Below are 18840 nucleotides of genomic sequence, written 5' to 3'. Positions count from 1 at the left end.
AAACAGTTATGCAGTGGTATGGAAGGTCACAAAATAATAGGGTGCGGAGAACATGAGGTCCATGAAAGGAGATTGCGCGAATAGCCAACGTCTTTGAATCTTACACAGGATCGTAATGAGGGTTGTAAACGGATTTGGGTGTGGGTGTTTTCTTCTTTATTATTTCATTCCGTGGCCCCAGAGCAGCGAAGGAAGGTTGATAGTGGAGCAGTACTTCGCCCTTCAGCCAAAAGAATTTAAAACGAACAAAGATGGTAGAAAAATTTTGAAAAGATGAACTGTACACAGGGGTTTTAAAATATATAAAAGGACGTTCTTCATTGGTGATACTTAAAAAAAACATATATTTAAAAACAAAGAGCTGCGAGAAAGTTAAGGATGGTATTCTACTATAGTTCCCAAGCACTTGTTGGGAAGGACCGGCGTTTAGGAGGACTAGTGAGGCCAGGGACATAGAATTGGTGGTTAGCAATGGTTAAGGTATCGGGTTGTGGTGGTAGGTGTAATAATGGAGAATAGTTGGCAAGAAACCGTGGGATTAAGGATACAGGTAGCTAGGGTGCAATGGGGAGGGGTGGGTGGGGGAGGGGGCGGGGGCTGGCGGCCGGCCACAGTCAAGACGAGGAAAGATAATGGAGGCGTGAGGAGGGAGGAAGAAGATTGCTGAAGTCTACATCTGCATCTACATCCATACTCCGCAAGCAACCTGACGGTGTGTGGCGGAGGGTACCTTGAATACCTCTATCGGTTCTCCCTATTACAGTCTCGTATTGTTCGTGGAAATAAAGAGTGTCGGTATGCCTCTGTGTGGGCTTTAATCTCTCCATGGTTTCTTCGTGGGATATACGTACGAGGGAGCAATATACTGCTTGACTCCTCGGTGAAGGTATGTTCTCGAAACTTCAACAAAAGCTCATACCGAGCTACTGAACGTCTCTCTTGCAGAGTCTTCCACTGGAGTTTATCTACCATCTTCGTAACGATTTCGCGATTTCTAAATGATCCTGTAACGAAGCGCGCTGTTCTCCGATGGATCTTCTGTATCTCTACTATCAACCCCATCTGGTACGCATCCCACACCGGTGAGCAGTATTCAAGCAGTGGGAGAATAAGTGTACTGTAAACCTGTAACCTATTTCCTTTGTTTTCGGACTGCATTTCCTTAGGATTCTTCCAATGAATCTCAGTTTGGCGTCTGCTTTAATGACGATTAATTTTATATGGTCATTCCATTTGAAATCACTCCTAATGCCTACTCCCAGGTAATTTATGGAATTTAACTGCTGCCAGTTGCTGACCTGCTATATTGTAGCAAAATGATAAACGATCTTTCTTTCTATGTATTCGCAGCATATTACACCTCTATACATTGAGATTCAATTGCCATTGCCATTCCCTGCTCGATGCGTCAATTCGTTGCAGATCCTCCTGCATTTCAGTACAATTTTCCATTGTTACAACCTCTCGATATACTACAGCATCATCCGCAAAAAGCCTCAATGAACTACCGATGTTATCCACAAGGTCATTTATATATATTGTGAATAGCAACGGTCCTATGACACGCCCCTGCGGCACACCTGAAATCACTCTTACTTCGGAAGACTTCTCTCCATTGAGAATGACATGCTGCGTTCTGTTATTTAGGAACTCTTCAATGCAATCACACAATTGGTCTGATAGTCCATATGCTCTTACTTTGTTCATTAAACGACTGTGGGGAACGGTATCAAACACCTTGCGGAGGTCAAGATACACGGCGTCTACCTGGGAACCCGTGTCTGTGGCCCTCTGAGCCTCGTGGACGAATAGCGCGAGCTGGTTTTCACACGATCGTCTTTTTCTAAACCCATGCTGATTCCTACACAATAGATTTCTAGTCTCCAGAAAAGTCATTATACTCGAACATAAGGCGTGTTCCAAAATTCTACAACTGATCGACGTTAGAGATAGAGATCTATAGTTCTGCACATCTGTTCGACGTCCCTTCTTGAAAACGGGGATGATCTGTGCCCTTTTCCAATCTTTTGGATCGCTATGCTCTTCTAGAGGCCTACAGTACACCGATGCAAGAAGAGGGGCAAGTTCTTTCTCGTACTCTGTGTAAATTCGAACTGGTATCCCATCAGGTCCAGGGGCCTTTCCTCTTTTGAGCGATTTTATTGTTTTTCAATCCCTCTGTCATCTATTACGATATTTACGATTTTGTCATCTGTGCGACAATCTAGAGAAGGAACTACAGTGCAGTCTTCCTCTGTGAAACAGCTTTGGAAAAAGACACTGAGTACTTCGGCCTTTAGTCTGTCATCCTCAGTTTCAGTACCATTTTGGTCACAGAGCGTCTTGACGTTTTGTTTTAATCCACCTACCGCTTTGACATAAGACCGGAATTTCTTAGGATTTTCTGCCAAGTCAGTAGACAAAACTTTACTTTCGAATTCATTGAACGCCTCTCGCATAGCCCTCCTCACACTACGTTTCGCTTCGTGTAATTTTTGTTTGTCTGCAAGGTTTTGACTATATTTATGTTTTCTGTGTATATCCCTTTGCTTCCGTAGCAATTTTTTAACTCGGTTGTTGTACCACGATGGCTCTTTTCCATCTCCTACGATCTTGTTTGGCATATACTCTTCTAATGCTTACTGCATTTTATTTTTGAACTTAGTCCATTGATCCTCAACACTATCTGTAGTTGAGATAAAACTTTTGTGTTGAGCTGTCAAGTACTCTGAAATCTGCTTTTTGTCACTTTTGCTAAACAGAAAAATCTTCCTACCTTTTTTAATATTTCTTTTTACGTCTGAAATCATCGATGCTGTAACCGGAAAGGGATAGAAAGGTGGGTTAAATCTATAGGACGGATAGGTTTCAGAGCAAATTTAGTGGCCAGAGAGTGGGACTCTGTTGCAATTACTGACCTATAAAACACTTCCAAGCGAATTGCTCACATATGCCTGCGAAACTTCGACCCCAACAGCAAAAGACGGCGAAATGCTGGATGCATTCGAAGAATAACCTTCAAAGAGTCATCGGGCCAATTTGCGAAAGAGGAATATGGTGGAAAAGGTGCAGTCTTGAGTTGAATGTCATTCCTAAAAACCCACCTATCAGAAGAATAGTGAACTGTAACAGAACACGCCATAAGAACACAGAATCCTCACTGCAATCCGGTATGTGGCGGTTGGCGCGAGAGCGAATTTGTACGACACACTGTAAACCTTACAAAACACTTGCCAGAAATATCACGGCTTCGTCCGGATTCAGTGGGCTGCAAACTCAACTTCGACACACACTTCAATTGATGCTATCGGGGCCTGACAATCAATTTTGCCTGTCATTAGCCCGTCTCAGGACGCCTTACAAGCTCTAGCAACGGACGCAGACACATGGTGGAAAATTGTTGAAGAGTCCAAGGTTCACAGTGAACTGCAGAGCAACAAAAAAGGAGGATGATATAGGAAGGGTGGAGAGGGTGTGTTGTGTCATGTAAACGGCAACACAGTAGGCTTGGTAATTAGGGGGAAAACAGTGGGGTTGTTGGAGTAGAGTTTACAAGAAGTAGTGCATAAACGAAGGTGATCAGTGTGTGTGAGAAGGTGGGGAAAAGAAGTACGCTGGTAAAGGATTCTTGTAGAGGGGGGGGGGGGGAGATATGAAAGATAGGATGAGATTTTTTTTCTTAGGGTACTTAAAGTACTTGCTGTTCCTTCTCGAATATAAACAGTTTGGGGGAGACACTGAGCAGTTGTCTCAGGTCTTTTGCAGATGACACTGTCGTCTGTCGTCTAATAAAGTCGTCAAAAGATCAAAACACATTGCAAAATGATTTAGAAAAGATATCTGTATGGTGCGAAAATTGGCAATCGACCCTAAATAACGAAAAGTGTTAGGTCATCCACATGAATGCTGGAAGGAATCCTTTAAATTTCGGTTACACGATAATTCAGTCAAATCTAAAGGCTGTAAATTCAATTAAATATCTAGGAATTATAGTTACGAACAATTTAAATTGGAAGGAACGCACAGAATTTGTTATGGGGAAAGATAACCAAAGACTGCGTTTTATTGGGAGGACACTAAGAAAATGTAACAGAACTACTAAAGAGATTGCCTACACTACGCTTGTCCGTCCTCTTTTAGAATATTGCTGCGTGGTGTGGGATCCTTACAAGACAGGATTGACGGAGTAGAAAAAGTTCAAAGAAGGGCAGCACCTTTGTACTGTCGTGAAATGGGGAGAGCGTGTCACTGAAATGGTGCAGGATTTGGGGTTGACACTATTAAATCACAGGCGTGTTTCGTTTCGGCGGAATCTTCTCAGAAAATTACAATCGCAACTTTCTCCTCCGATTGCGAAAACATCTTGTTGACTCCGACCCACATAAGGAGAAACGATCACCGTAATAAAATAAGAGTAATCAGAGCTAGCACGGAAATATTTAGGTGTTTGTTTTCTCCGCGCACTATACGAGATTGGAATAATAGAGAACTGTGCAAGTGGTTCGATGAACTCTCTGCCAGGCACTTAAGTTTGATTATCAGAGTATCCATATGAACGTAGATATACAGGGTAGCGCACGGAATGTGTTACCAATTGTTTCTTTCACAATTTACGACGCACATTATATCCCGCTGGGATCTCTACAGAAGTACCAGCAGAGCTTCGAAAAACAAATGAGTTACGAAATGTCGTGTAATTCACGATACTGCCGACTAGCAAGCAGCAATGGCTGACAATGGAAGACCGACGACACAGCAACGATCGGCAATTGTGTTACTTTCTCATGAAACGAAAAGCCTTGTTGTGACTCAGAGGCGTTTTCGACAACCGTTTAACACACGATGGGTCCCTTGCAAGAAGACCATCCACAGGTTGTACGATAAATTTGCACAGGAAGGAGCAGTATTGGAAGCGAAGCGACCTCGGCCTAAGCCTGTTTGTTCGCCGGAGAATATCGAAGTGGTACGAGTTGCTGTACAGAGAAGTCCCGGGAAATCGTGTTGAAAGGCAGCAGTGCAACTGGGAATATCCAGACGCTTCGTTCAACGCATTCTTAATAGTGACCTCCATATGTACCCATACAAGATGGCCTGTGCACAGAAGCTCATTGAAGAACACAAGCAGCAGAGACTACTGTTTGCCCAGTGGGCGGAGGATAGGGAAGAAACTTTCAACAACGTTTGGTTTTCAGGCGAGGCGCATTTTCATTTAGACGGTGTGGTTAACAAACAAAATGTACGCTTTTGGGCCACTGAAAATCCACAAGTGCTTGATGAACGACAACATTATGCTCCGAGGATTACAGCGTGGGCAGCAATTTCAAGCCACGGACTTATTGGACCCATTTTCTTTGAAGACACTGTGAACAGCGAGCGTTATTTGAGCATGCTTCGCAACAGCTTCATTCCACAGCTTCTTGCTACTGCCTTGCCCTTCAACACGCATTGGTTCATGCAAGGCCACATACTGCAAACACTGTGTTCGAGTTTTTACACGAGCATTTCGACATGCGGATCATTTCACTCAGGTTTCCAGGTCGCTTCAATGACCGACAAAATTGGCCTCCCAATAGTCCAGACCTCAATCAATGTGACTCTTTTCTTTGGTGGTACCTAAAGGAAAAAAATTTCCCGAAACGTCCACGTTATTTAAGGAGCTCAGAAGACTTATTCTTGAAGTTGGAAATGAAATTACGGAAGACATGAGCGGTAGGGTAATCACTACTTCAGTTTGAAGGAAGTTAGGAAACGAGATGGTGGCCATATTGAGCATGTGCTGAGTTAGAACAAATCTCCATGGACGGCTCTTCATTGTAGTATATGTTGCTTTCAGATTGTATTGTCAACAAAGTTTATATTCAAAAACAAAATGGTAACACATTTCGTGCGCCACCCTGTAGATGTAAATGAATGCGTTCTATGTGCTGATGATGTGTTCTCTATCTCTGAGTGGGAAATGTTCTCCTGCCGCAGATGCCGCCTGGAAGAAAGTGTCGTCATACCGAGCGTTCTTCCTGGAGCAGGACAATTACGTCACGGACGAGAGCCGCCGGCCACCGGGCAGCAGGAACATGAGCGACCTCTACGGCGTCGAGGGATCCTTCCGGAAGCTCGCCATCGACTAACCTAACGGGTCTGTCCACCGCCTCGAGGCCAGGCGGCGCTGCGTCAGCCGCTGAGCGCCGGACTACAACGGGGTCACGGTCGCCGGCAGTGCCTATTCACCTGCCAGCCAGCCGTACACAACTATTCTGCCAAGTGTTGCATCCCGTATATTTTGTGAACTGTTCAAGATATCGAAACGATGTTTCGTCAAGTATCAGGCGAGAGAGGCATGTTGTTTTATCGATCGAGGTACTGAGACAAGAACGACAGGCTTTTTCGACGGCAATCGAGAGCTTTTGAAAAGACAACTATGGTAATGCAGTGCATGTAAGCCTTCTATAAACATTTATCCATAAATGAAAATACTGATTTTACTACTTTTTCTTCTAGGAAAGCTTCCTTCTAGGGTAAAGTGTAATTTAGATACCGTGTTCAACTGCTGAGCGATACCGGCTATTGGTTGGTATTGTGTTGCGCATATCGACAGTGTAGCGAAACAAAACTTACTGAAATACTGAATTTTAAATATGGAAAACTAATCTACCTAAAGGCCAAAAGTAACTATTTGTTTACTCAGTGAAAACTGTTAAGCTGAAACTCAACACTGAAGTACACTATGAAAGTTGTTGACAGGAAGTGCAATTTCTGAATTGAATGACCACAAAAATAAAATGCTGCCCTGGCCAGAAGAAAATTAATAGTTTCAGATTTGCTACACTGATCACCGTAAATTAATCTTCTTGATTAGCACACCACATGATAATTCTGAGTGAGAACTCTTTCCTCCTAAGAGCTAAAATTGTGATTTGCCTTAACTAAAAGCAACTTGCTTTATGCTCAGCATGTTGTTTTGTGTCCGATGTCCTGACGCTGTCGAAAGCAAATTCAAATCATTAAATTCAGCAGCTAAAGAAAAAATAAACTGTTCAATACTCGTGAGAGACAATCTGTGACTGCGTGTGGCATAAGGTACAGTGCACACACGACAAAATATTCAAAACATTGCTAGGAATGATCCAGGAGGGTGTTATTTTGAAGAAAGTACTTCTTGAAAAAATAAACTGATTATTCTCAAAAAAGACATAAAAAGACCTTGACAATTACAGACATTCCAACAGATTGTGTTATTTGTGACAATGAAAACGGAGAGATTAAATTAACACAAACTATAAACGTTTTTAGTTATCTGAGGGACAAAGATTTCCTTATAGTTAATAGTTCCAATTAACAGATATTTCATCTCTTGCATGCACTGGTCAACTTGAAAAGCTTTTCCAAAAAAAAAAAAAAAAAAAAAAATTATCCATCAATAGAATCAATAACCCAGGTTGACAAACAAGTTCTCATCTCCATAATAAAGTACTCCAGATAACTTTATCGTTTTCACAAATACCAAGTCTCCTTCTCTAAAAACTCAACTTCTCGCCTACTATGCCTCGAAGAAGAACGGCGCATCGCTGCGCAACTGACTGGCGAACAAGCGAACCACACACAAACTTAAACACAGCGTCAACGAGCCTACTCATTACTCGTGCAGCGCACTCATTCACCTTCCTCCCACCCAGCACAGTAATGGTGAATTATTGACACTGTCAGAGGACACTTATGGAAACCTTAGAAGCTCGTTAATGCTGGTCAATAAACTTTTCGCTAAGGAATCAGAGATATGCGCTTAAGTTGAAGGTTACTGGAATCTGCTCTCACGATGTTCCCATGCCACGCTCAGCTGTTGTCTGAACCCTTTAGTTTTTCCTTCTTTACAAATAAACTGTTCACGCAATCATTAGCATACACACACACTAGAGATAATTTCCCAAATACTCTTCTGACAAGCAAGAAGATAATTCTTCCAATCCCTATGTGGCATACAGCAAACCAGTGCTTAACAGTATTGGTTAAAAACAGTCCTGGTTGCAATTTTTTTTTATTTTTCAACGACGCGTTTCGCCTTCTTTAGACATCTTCAGGTTATCTACATTGAAAACAGGGATTAAATATATCTATTTAAGAATGGCGATCGCGTTGTACGTACTTGGATAACCTATAAGCATGTATAAATAGATCAAATATTGAGAGAGCAAATACCTTAATTTGGTATTTCTTAGAAAAATCCTTTAGTCAGTGTAGCCAAAGGGAATCGTCGAATATATCAGGCCATCATCACCTTCGTTAAACTCAGTAAAAACTAGAAATAAAAAATAGTAAAATCATTACCTTTTCTAGATAGGCGTCAGAGGCACCAAGCATTATGCTTACCACCTGAGCCCCTATCTTACTCTGTTGCTAGCTCCTGTGAACGGGAACGCGTTATGCAGATCTTGGTGCCTCTCGCGTCCATCTTGAAATGGTAATGATTTTACTATTTTATATTTCTAGTTTTCACTGAGTTTAACGAAGGCGAGCCGAGCGGTCAAAGGCGCTAGAGTCCTGGACTGCACGGCTGGTCCCGGCGGAGGTTCGAGTCCTCCCTCGGGCATGGGTGTGTGTGTTTGTCCTTAGGATAATTTAGGTTAAGTAGTGTGTAAACTTAGGTACTGATGACCTTAGAAGTTAAGTCCCGTAGTACTTCACAAACATTTGAACATTTTTAACGAAGGCGATGTTGGCCTGATATATTCGACGATGCGCTTTGGCTACCCTGACTAAAGGATTCTTCTATGAAATACCAAATTAAGGTACTTACTCTTTCAATATTTGATCTGTTTATACATGCTTATTGAAGTGTTGGCAGAAGAGCCAACACTGTGTTGCTAGAGGAGGCCGAAATGCACGCGTTTAATTACACGCTGATTGGCGTGGGGTCTGGAACAGTTAAGGGAATTAATAGTAGCAAATAAAGTACGTAGTTGATATAATACTTAACTTTAATCCACAATTGTAGGACATCTCTCGTTACGGTACATGCTTCACAATTTTAATTATCAAATGCTATGGCGCCTAGCTAGGTCGTAGCAAATGACATAGCTGAAGGCTATGCTAACTATCGTCTCGGCAAATGAGAGCATAGTTGTCAGTGATCCATCTCTGGCTGAGTCGGCTGTACAACTGGGGCGAGTGCTAGTAAGTCTCTCTAGACCTGCCATGTAGTGGCGCTCGGTCTGCAATCACTGACAGTGGCGACACGCGGGTCCGGCGTATACTGACGGACCGCGGCCGATTTAAAGGCTACCACCTAGCAAGTGTGGTGTCTGGCTGTGACACGACACTTATAGGGTATCCAAGTCTGCAGAACGCGATCGCGATTCTTAAATAGATGTATTAGTTCTCTGTTTTCTATGTAGATAACCTGAAGATGCCTAAATAAGGCGAGAGGCGTGGTTGAAAAATAAAAAAAGTAAAATTGCAACCAAGACTGTTTTTAACCAATATAATAATTTCAGGTAACGTTATATACCGGGTGCCTCACTTGTGGTTGGTCAGGCGCATTTTCTCTGGTGTTTCACCATATATTGGCAGTTAAGTGCTTGCAGTGTATATCTGGAATGAGCCCAAACAAATACTGCTCATTAAGTCTCTCAGCCGACGCCCAATTTAGACGGAAAGCGTCAGTGTGTTTCCCGTTACATTAAAAATGATTTTTAAATCTTGATTTTACGTGCCCATTCGACACATCGGTCGTAGATTACCTTAGAGTGATACTCGTTTCATCGACATATAGTAAAAGTAAAAATAAAACACGTGAAACAACCCTGAACTCCAGCAGGGACGGCGCAGCGCTAGTTCATGGCGGTATCGGTCATCGTGGGTCAAGGCAGGGTGCTAATGGAGTTTAGGTTAGTCACCGTGTTTTACTGTCCCTGTTAATACATGCCGATAAAACGAGTATAACACTGGGTTGATCTGGGACCACTCTATCGAACGGGCACACGTAAAATTACGATTTAAAAATCATATTCCTTGTGACAGGAAACCGACCGACGCTTTCCGTCGGCGCTGGGCGTCGCATGAAATGACGAGCACTATTTGTTTGGAGCGAATCCAGCACCACTTCGAAAAAACGAAACTGCAAATCTCTGCCGAAATACGAGAGAGAACGCGCCTGATGACCTTTAGGCGAGACACCCTGTATACACTGTACAAAGTAAGGCAAAGCAGAAATAATTTTTATAATACAATGGAAGGCCAGTCCTCTTGCTTCTTGTAATGATGGTGCCTGGCTTGAGTGCCGCACTTCGCGGGATTCACACTGTGATAGGCAATTGTGACTGCTTTGCCTATCAACAATATCATTTCGTTATCTTCCTCTACACCTGTACCCATACTCCTCAAACGACTGTGAAATGTATGGCAGAGGCAACTTTCCCTTTTACTAGCTATTACATCTTCTTCGCGTTCTTCTCATGTACAGGTATGAGGAAGAACGAATAATTGCTGAAACGCCTTCGTGCGCGCTGTAATTAGTGCAATATCGTCTTCGTAATCCCTCCGGGTGCAGTACATACTCGACTACGGTATGTTCCTACATTCATTATTTATAGCTGGTTCCTGAGACTTTGTAAATAACATTTCTCGGCACAGTTTGCGTCCATCCTCTGAGGGCTGCCAGTTCAGTTTCTTCAGTATCTTCGTGACCCTTTCTCATCAGAAACAACCCTGTGACCATTCGTGCAGGGCTCCATTGTATACTTTCAGTATGCCCTGTTAGTCCTATTTGGTATGTATCCCACATACTTCAGACCGAGCGAGGTGGCGCAGTGGTTAGCACACTGGACTCGCATTCGGGAGGACGACGGTTCAATCCCGTCTCCGGCCATCCAGATTTAGGTTTTCCGTGATTTCCCTAAATCGTTTCAGGCAAATGCCGGGATGGTTCCTTTGAAAGGGCACGGCCGATTTCCTTCCCGATCCTTCCCTAACCCGAGCTTGCGCTCCGTCTCTAATGACCTCGTTGTCGACGGGACGTTAAACACTAACCACCACCACCCACATACTTCAGTAATATTCTAGGATGGGTCACACGAGTGTGTCGAAAGCAACTTTCTTTATGGGCTGAATATATGTCCCTAATATTCTACCAACGAACGTATCTCCGTCACCTGCTTTACCTACCACTGAATATGTGTGATCGTTCCATTTCATGTTATTACTAATTGTTACACCGACATATTTGTATGAGTTGATCGACTCTAACAATGACTCGTCTTTGAACTGTTCTCGGAATAAAGTTAGGGGCAGTTAAGATATGGGATAAAACCTTCACAACTGTATAGGATAGCGCATTTCTGCCCCCTACTTTTTCAAATGGTTCAAATGGCTCTGAGCACTATGGGACTTAACATCTGAGGTCATCAGTCCCCTAGAACTTAGAACTACTTAAACCTAACTAACCTAAGGACATCACACACATCCATGCCCGAGGCAGGATTCGAACCTATGACCGTAGCGGTCGCGAAGTTCAGGACTGAACAGCTAAAACCGCTCGGCCACTCCAGCCGGCCTACTTTTTCAGTCAGTTCCGTTTCCCAAAGATCATCTTTCCTCAAACTAGCGCTTCGGAATTCTTCATAAAACTTACGTCCATTTTAGAGACAGTTACCTAATTGTACGAGTGAACAAATGACTCCAAATCTCGTCTACCTTCAATACTTCCGTTTTACTCTTACACTGTGAGGATAAGTCTTTTTACCGTTTTAAATTCTGTGAAAATTTAGTGTTCAGTGGCGAGTATCAAAATGACATTAGAAATCCAGCTGTATACGATCAATAACTTTTTATTATAAACGTATTATATTATTATTTTTGAATTATTTGATCTTAGCCAGCTCTTGTACATAATTTTTAAAATGTGATGTATATTTAATATTATACTTTTACTGTACTGTCACCAACTTCCACAGTTAAAACTGTTTCCCTGTTAATTTAAGACCATTCAAGTAACCTAAATATGTACTACTGAATACAGCCACAAATTGCTTTGCATACTGGCATTTCATGATACGACGTAAAGCGTTTTGCCTCAAGTCACTTCCTTTCCGAGCTCCATTTTACACTTGGGCTCCCTCCGCTTCAGAGAACCAAATTTTCCACGGATGAGACTTGAGGTTGGGTAACAACGTTAAAGTCATTTCCGCTGCGCTCCAAACTGCCAAATCCTAGTTTTAGGTTTGCACAAAACACTAACACTAATACAACGAAACGACTTTGCTCTGCAGTACTTAAAACTGACACTGTTACAGTCCCTTCACAGACCAAAATAGAACATTTAATGGAAGCTCATTTGTCCTTTAACTGCCGTACTGGAATGTATGAAAAATGATTTAAGTAGCTACTTATACACATAATAATTCCTAGGCCATAATACATTATTGTTGCTCATTCTCTCAGCAGACGCAGGGGAGTGGCTGACATTTCATAAAGCCTTGCAGTCCACTCTACCCAAATAATACGAACAACAATACTTTTAATGTTTCTTGCCATAGCAAGAGGAACATAACGTTTCCACACATGACTTCCCACTCACAACGATATCTCATAAGCAAACCGGAATTAAGAATCACCTCCGATAGCTATGTCTGGGGCTTGGTAAATATTATCCAATTGCGGATGATTAGCTAATTCCTAAAGACTAAAAAACTATGCATCTGCAGGATTAATGTCATGATGAATTGCTTTTTTACCAAAAATTGAGATATTATGTGGGAGGAGGGGAAGGAAACAGTGTTTTGGTTAATCAGATTAGTTGCCAGTATCTTTTACATCTCATACAACGAAAAAGACACATTTCTTAATACCTGTCGACTGTGTATTGTATTTACGTATAGCTTGAGCACCATAGCTTGCATGTAAATACATCGCAAACTAGGGTGCAAAATAGCGATATAAAGCAAACCTTCTTGTGTTAGAGGTTGGAAGATATAGTTAATATTTCATGTTCTAGCGAAAATCTGCGGCGAAACCGTAACAGGGAGAGGCCTGCTATTCAAATAAAGAGAATATAATGTAAGTTTACGCTCTAAACTAGTGATCGTCAAACTGCGGCCCGAATCAAGTGTTCGCGCAGCCAAGGATTCTCAGCCATATTTTTAATAACATGCTTCTAGCAACTAACAGCAGAATCCAAAATGTCGACTGACGTTAAGAGTTTCTTAAGAGTGAGTTTTTCTTGTGTAGTAACAAGCAAAAATATCTACAGACACAGCAATATTTTAAGATTTGCTTAATTCGAGTTGAGGTTGGTGATTTCGGCCGTGTGATAAGTCTGCCGCTTACGTTAGGGGCAGATTGGTATGTAGAGCGCACACTGTAAGTTTAATAGAAGTGAGTGGAGGAGTCTTTTACTGTGTGTATTCCAGTACTGACTCTACAATATCCGCGGTTAGCACCGAACAGCTGCTGTGGCACAGAGGTCAAACGGAAGTAACATGGATTCGTGAACGTGCTTAAGGAGAGAGTTACCTTCAAATGTGGTACATGTTTGTAGCAAGTAATGTGACATCATATTAAGGCTGTTGTAATACAATGCGATCAGTAAAAGATAAAGGACGACATTCGAAACATTTAGTAAACATTTGTGATTGTGTTTCATGTTGCAACTACAGTTATCAATTAAAACAACATTAATAGTAAGATATTTAGCGGAATTTTTATACTGTACTCAGGACGGGAAAAATAGCCATTGATTAATTTTTCCTCTGAACAGGGCTACTGCCCGCTGAGAAATGGTCGCAGTAGTTCTAATATGCATTACCGTTATTGTTAGTGGGACTGACTGGAAGTTTGTTTCGTTATTTTTTAATAGACTTTTTTTGGTTGTTTTCGAGAGGTCTGATGTTAATGCAAGTCATTTATAGTACTTCTTTTAGCTCACTTGTATGCAGAGTAATAATTTTTTACAATACCAGTGTTTAAACGTCTTTTGGTCTGCAAACTTAGTTCCTTTTCAGTTACTTCAGTTTGAGTTTCTTATGTGGATCACTTGTGAGGCCATAGCATCCGACCTGGAAAAGTGACCAAGGTTTTCGCCCCAATAAGATCCATTTTAATAATCACTTATAGTATAACAGATAAGACTGACTTCTACACCATTGTTACATGCAAAGACATCATTCGTCATTCTATTGTACAAGTTTTAATTAATTAGTTAAATTTTGGAACTGTCTCTGACCTGTTATATTTGGCCAATTAATTAGTTACATTTTGAAACTGCCTCTGGTCTGTTGTATATAGCCTAATACGAAAGTCTGATTGAAAGCAGCTTACTGCAGCCACTTGGTATTGTTTTAGGTACTGCAGTGGGAACGCGCATAGAACATCTGCCCGTAAATCAGAACAATAAACATACGATTCTGTTGCGATGGCACTGGCCACAGTACCCATTTAGGTACGAGAAATTACCACTATGTAAGTCTTCAGAAAAAAGACGTCAGTTCCAATGTTTTATTTTCTTTTTTACTTAAAAATATTTGGTGTGATACCTTATAATATGCGGATTCGAAATGACTGATAATCGCTACCAGTAACCATAGTTAAGTGTAACCCCCCTCCCGCTTTTTCTGTTGGCCCAAGCTGTCGCTGTGCGATGTCAGTATTGGTTGTTAAGCAAAAAAAGTAAGACGAACACTGTTCTTAACTTCTGTGAATATACTGACGGATATGGAAAACTTTAACTATCCAGGGTGTAACAAGACGTACCTCACACACAGAGGAAGAAAATATACTGTGTAGTTAGGGATCCAGAAACGCTGTATTTTCATCTTAGAGTACATTTTCTACTTCTCTACTCAATCACATTAATCATGAGAAACATACAGAAAGACAACATACCAGTAAGTCAAACGTTTCCTTACATGAAATCTTCAAAATATTGTCTTAGGGAGCAGGGACGTTTAAGCTTACTACTGGCGACGGAGCAGGCCAAGGACGAAACACTTCAAGTAGAGAAGGAACTACTTCATCGTGCAATTGACTACAATCGTAGTGTCAGCGTAAAACAGTTGGCAGCAATATGTAGAGCTGACTACATTGCTGCATGGAGAGCTACACATGAGAACTTGGTGTCTCCGTGTGCAGGCACCATCAGCAGCCGACTTTCCTGTATAGCTATACTCCTGCTAATACTTTATTTAACAGTGTGTCAACGCTTTGGTTCAAGTGTGCTGTTCACTGATGCGTTTCGTCTCTCACGCTATATTACTATATATAGGCTGTCGAGAATCCTCAAGAGATGTTCAGCCACGTTATCAAAGATGTTCTGTGAAAATTTGGGCCGGCTTGGTTATGTTTCTTAGATCCTCATGTTCTTCCTGCGAGGCTCAGTGGAGAAACTTACTACGCATTCTTAGAGAATACTCTCCCTGTTCTGCTGGAAAACGTGCCTTTACTTGCGTTTCATGCACTACGGATATCCTCCTCATTTTGTTTATTTTCGACGTTTCTAAGTAAGTATCCATGACTGATTGTCGGGTATAAGAGGACCAATTCATGGTCTCCACGCTCTCCGGGCCTAAATCCACTCAGTACATCAGCGATTCAATGCCTTTCACAGAAAACAGTTTCACTAACAGCGCACGGTGTCTCACCTCGATAACCGCACTGTCCAATCACGTTATTTCTCGTCAGATGACAGCGTTGATGTGATACCATCAGTGCACAGAGCCAGATTTGCACCTGGTGGCCGCATTCGGAACTAGTTTTTCCCAGCAGTTCCGCATTAATGCATTAGCACAACTCCAAGGTTTCGCTGCCGTACAATAATTACATCCACATTGGATTTCCGTGAGTATCTGCGCATTAATTACTATCCCCCGGTATACAATTCAAATCAAACAGGGACCAAAAGGGAGCTACTGCCACAAGACGAATGCTCCCTTTTTTGCCACAAGCCATCCTGCGCTCGTTGCACTACACCTACAGGGTGTTTCAAAAATGACCGGTATATTTGAAACGGCAATAAAAACTAAACGAGCAGCGATAGAAATACACCGTTTGTTGCAATATGCTTGGGACAACAGTACATTTTCAGGCAGACAAACTTACGAAATTACAGTAGTTACAATTTTCAACAACACATGGCGCCGCGGTCTGGGAAACTCTATAGTACGATATTTTCCACATATCCACCATGCGTAGCAATAATATGGCGTAGTCTCTGAATGAAATAACCCGAAACCTTTGACAACGTGTCTGGCGGAATGGCTTCACATGCAGATGAGATGTACTGCTTCAGCTGTTCAATTGTTTCTGGATTCTGGCGGTACACCTGGTCTTTCAAGTGTCCCCACAGAAAGAAGTCACAGGGGTTCATGTCTGGCGAATAGGGAGGCCAATCCACACCGTCTCCTGTATGTTTCGGATAGCCCAAAGCAATCACACGATCATCGAAATATTCATTCAGGAAATTAAAGACGTCGGCCGTGCGATGTGGCCGGGCACCATCGTGCATAAACCACGAGGTGTTCGCAGTGTCGTCTAAGGCAGTTTGTACCGCCACAAATTCACGAAGAATGTCCAGATAGCGTGATGCAGTAATCGTTTCGGATCTGAAAAATGGGCCAATGATTCCTTTGGAAGAAATGGCGGCCCAGACCAGTACTTTTTGAGGATGCAGGGACGATGGGACTGCAACATGGGGCTTTTCGGTTCCCCCTATGCGCCAGTTCTGTTTATTGACGAAGCCGTCCAGGTAAAAATAAGCTTCGTTAGTAAACCAAATGCTGCCCACATGCATATCGCCGTCATCAATCCTGTGCACTATATCATTAGCGAATGTCTCTCGTGCAGCAATGGTAGCGGCGCTGAGGGGTTGCCGCGTTTGAATTTTGTATGGATAGAGGTGTAAACTCTGGCGCATGAGACGATACGTGGACGTTGGCGTCATTTGGACTGCAGCTGCAACACGGCGAACGGAAACCCGAGGCCGCTGTTGGATCACCTGCTGCACTAGCTGCGCGTTGCCCTCTGTGGTTGCCGTATGCGGTCGCCCTACCTTTCCAGCACGTTCATCCGTCAGGTTCCCAGTCTGTTGAAATTTTTCAAACAGATCCTTCATTGTATCGCTTTTCGGTCCTTTGGTTACATTAAACCTCCGTTGAAAACTTCGTCTTGTTGCAACAACACTGTGTTCTAGGCGGTGGAATTCCAACACCAGAAAAATCCTCTGTTCTAAGGAATAAACCATGTTATCTACAGCACACTTGCACGTTGTGAACAGCACACGCTTACAGCAGAAAGACGACGTACAGAATGGCGCACCCACAGACTGCGTTGTCTTCTATATCTTTCACATCACTTGCAGCGCCATCTGTTGTTGAAAATTGTAACTACTGTAATTTCGAAAGTTTGTCTGCTTGAAAATGTACTGTTGTCCCAAGCATATTGCAACCAATGGTGTATTTCTATCGCTGCTCGTTTAGTTTTTATTGCCGTTTCAAATATGCTGGTCATTTTTGAAATACCCTGTATCTGTGCTGTCTGTCGTTATGATCCGCCGATGTACCTCTTGCCAATGTTTGGACCTTTCTAGGAGTCCTAAAGATGTCGATAAATCTGAACGTGTGTTTCTTCCTGACTCGCTATGTTGCAATCATGACCTAAAATACATTAGAAAATCATGTACTCACGCCATCGTTACTTGTATGAATGGCTTTTCTCTGTACTGAAAATAATCTCGCATAACGATGAAATGGCAATCAAAATGACCCGCGCGCATGGAAATGGCCCAGTGTGTTCTGTTATCGTGTTTACGACGTAACACTCGTCCTTGTCTATTTCCTACACGATACTCCAAGCTATTAATGAACATCGCATACCAGTGGTTAATTTGATAGAAAGTGTGGAACAGTGTGGGGTAGAAAGTCATCAGTATGGCTTCATAAAATTTTAAAATGGTCCCAGTTGGGCAGAAACGATTGTAACTTTCTTTTCACCACATAGGCAAGGAATTTGTTGGTGTCTGCTCCTTACGTTTATTTTCAATATACAACACTAAGGGAAGTATGTTACATGACTATTTAGTAGTAGAATACGTGCATTTTTCGCGCTATACAACCTACTGCCTAGCTGGTGGTAACTTCAATAAATAGTGTAGTAGTGAAGGAAGGAGTTGTCCTTTTTCCTAGCATGATTATCTGCTCAGGATTATTTCAGCATGCGTTTTTCTGCAAAGCGAATGTTTTACACTGGATTCTTAAAATTAAGACGTGGATTCCATCAGTTAACCAGTCCTCTTAATAACAAGCAGATATGTGAATGAAGAGCACAAGGTATAATGGTTCGTTTTTTATTTCTTAAATTATAATTAATATTGCGATATCTTAGTGTATTCAGCGATCTACCACAACTAGTGCTCACGAAGATGAATTTACGAAAGCTCTAGAAAGCCAAGTGACAAATACTTCCTTAATCGTTCTAACAACATTGCTAATGGTCGATTATATTCCAAAACCGACTAAATTTCATTTGCTGTCCTGACACTAACAAAAAATGAAACTTAGTACATGTCAGTACACACTAGATTAAAAAATTTAGTGCCATTATCAGTTTTAGTTAAAAGACACGGCAGTGATGATCTACAGATACACACTAACTGTAAACGATTTATTCATGACATAGTATAATCGAGAATTGTTAAGAACATATAACGATGTCAGTTATAGGAATACTAAATATAACACAGGATATAAATGATGACAGATTATGAATTGAGGACCGCAGCCTCACAGTTCTCCTGTCAGAATAGGGACAGATGATATGATTTGTGAGGAACACCAAAAGAGTTGAGTAACGCACACACCCATC

The 18840-nt window shown here is 41.9% G+C and overlaps 1 protein-coding gene across 2 annotated transcripts in view; it reads left to right on the top strand.

The window, feature by feature from the left end:
- Positions 1–6799, top strand: part of LOC124612758 (alpha-tocopherol transfer protein-like) — a 149506-nt gene extending 142707 nt beyond the window's left edge. For both annotated transcript variants that reach the window (XM_047141151.1, XM_047141152.1), the window contains exon 7: positions 5974–6799. In XM_047141151.1, coding sequence (XP_046997107.1) covers positions 5974–6125 — 152 coding nt within the window. In that variant the 3' untranslated portion in view covers positions 6126–6799. The remainder of the gene's footprint in view (positions 1–5973) is intronic.
- The last annotated feature ends 12041 nt before the right edge of the window (positions 6800–18840 follow it).

The sequence above is a fragment of the Schistocerca americana genome, chromosome 4, assembly GCF_021461395.2.
Source record: "Schistocerca americana isolate TAMUIC-IGC-003095 chromosome 4, iqSchAmer2.1, whole genome shotgun sequence".
Lineage (NCBI taxonomy): Eukaryota > Metazoa > Arthropoda > Insecta > Orthoptera > Acrididae > Schistocerca > Schistocerca americana.
The sequence above is the reverse complement of the archived record's forward strand: the minus strand, read 5'-3'. Positions and strand labels throughout refer to the sequence as shown.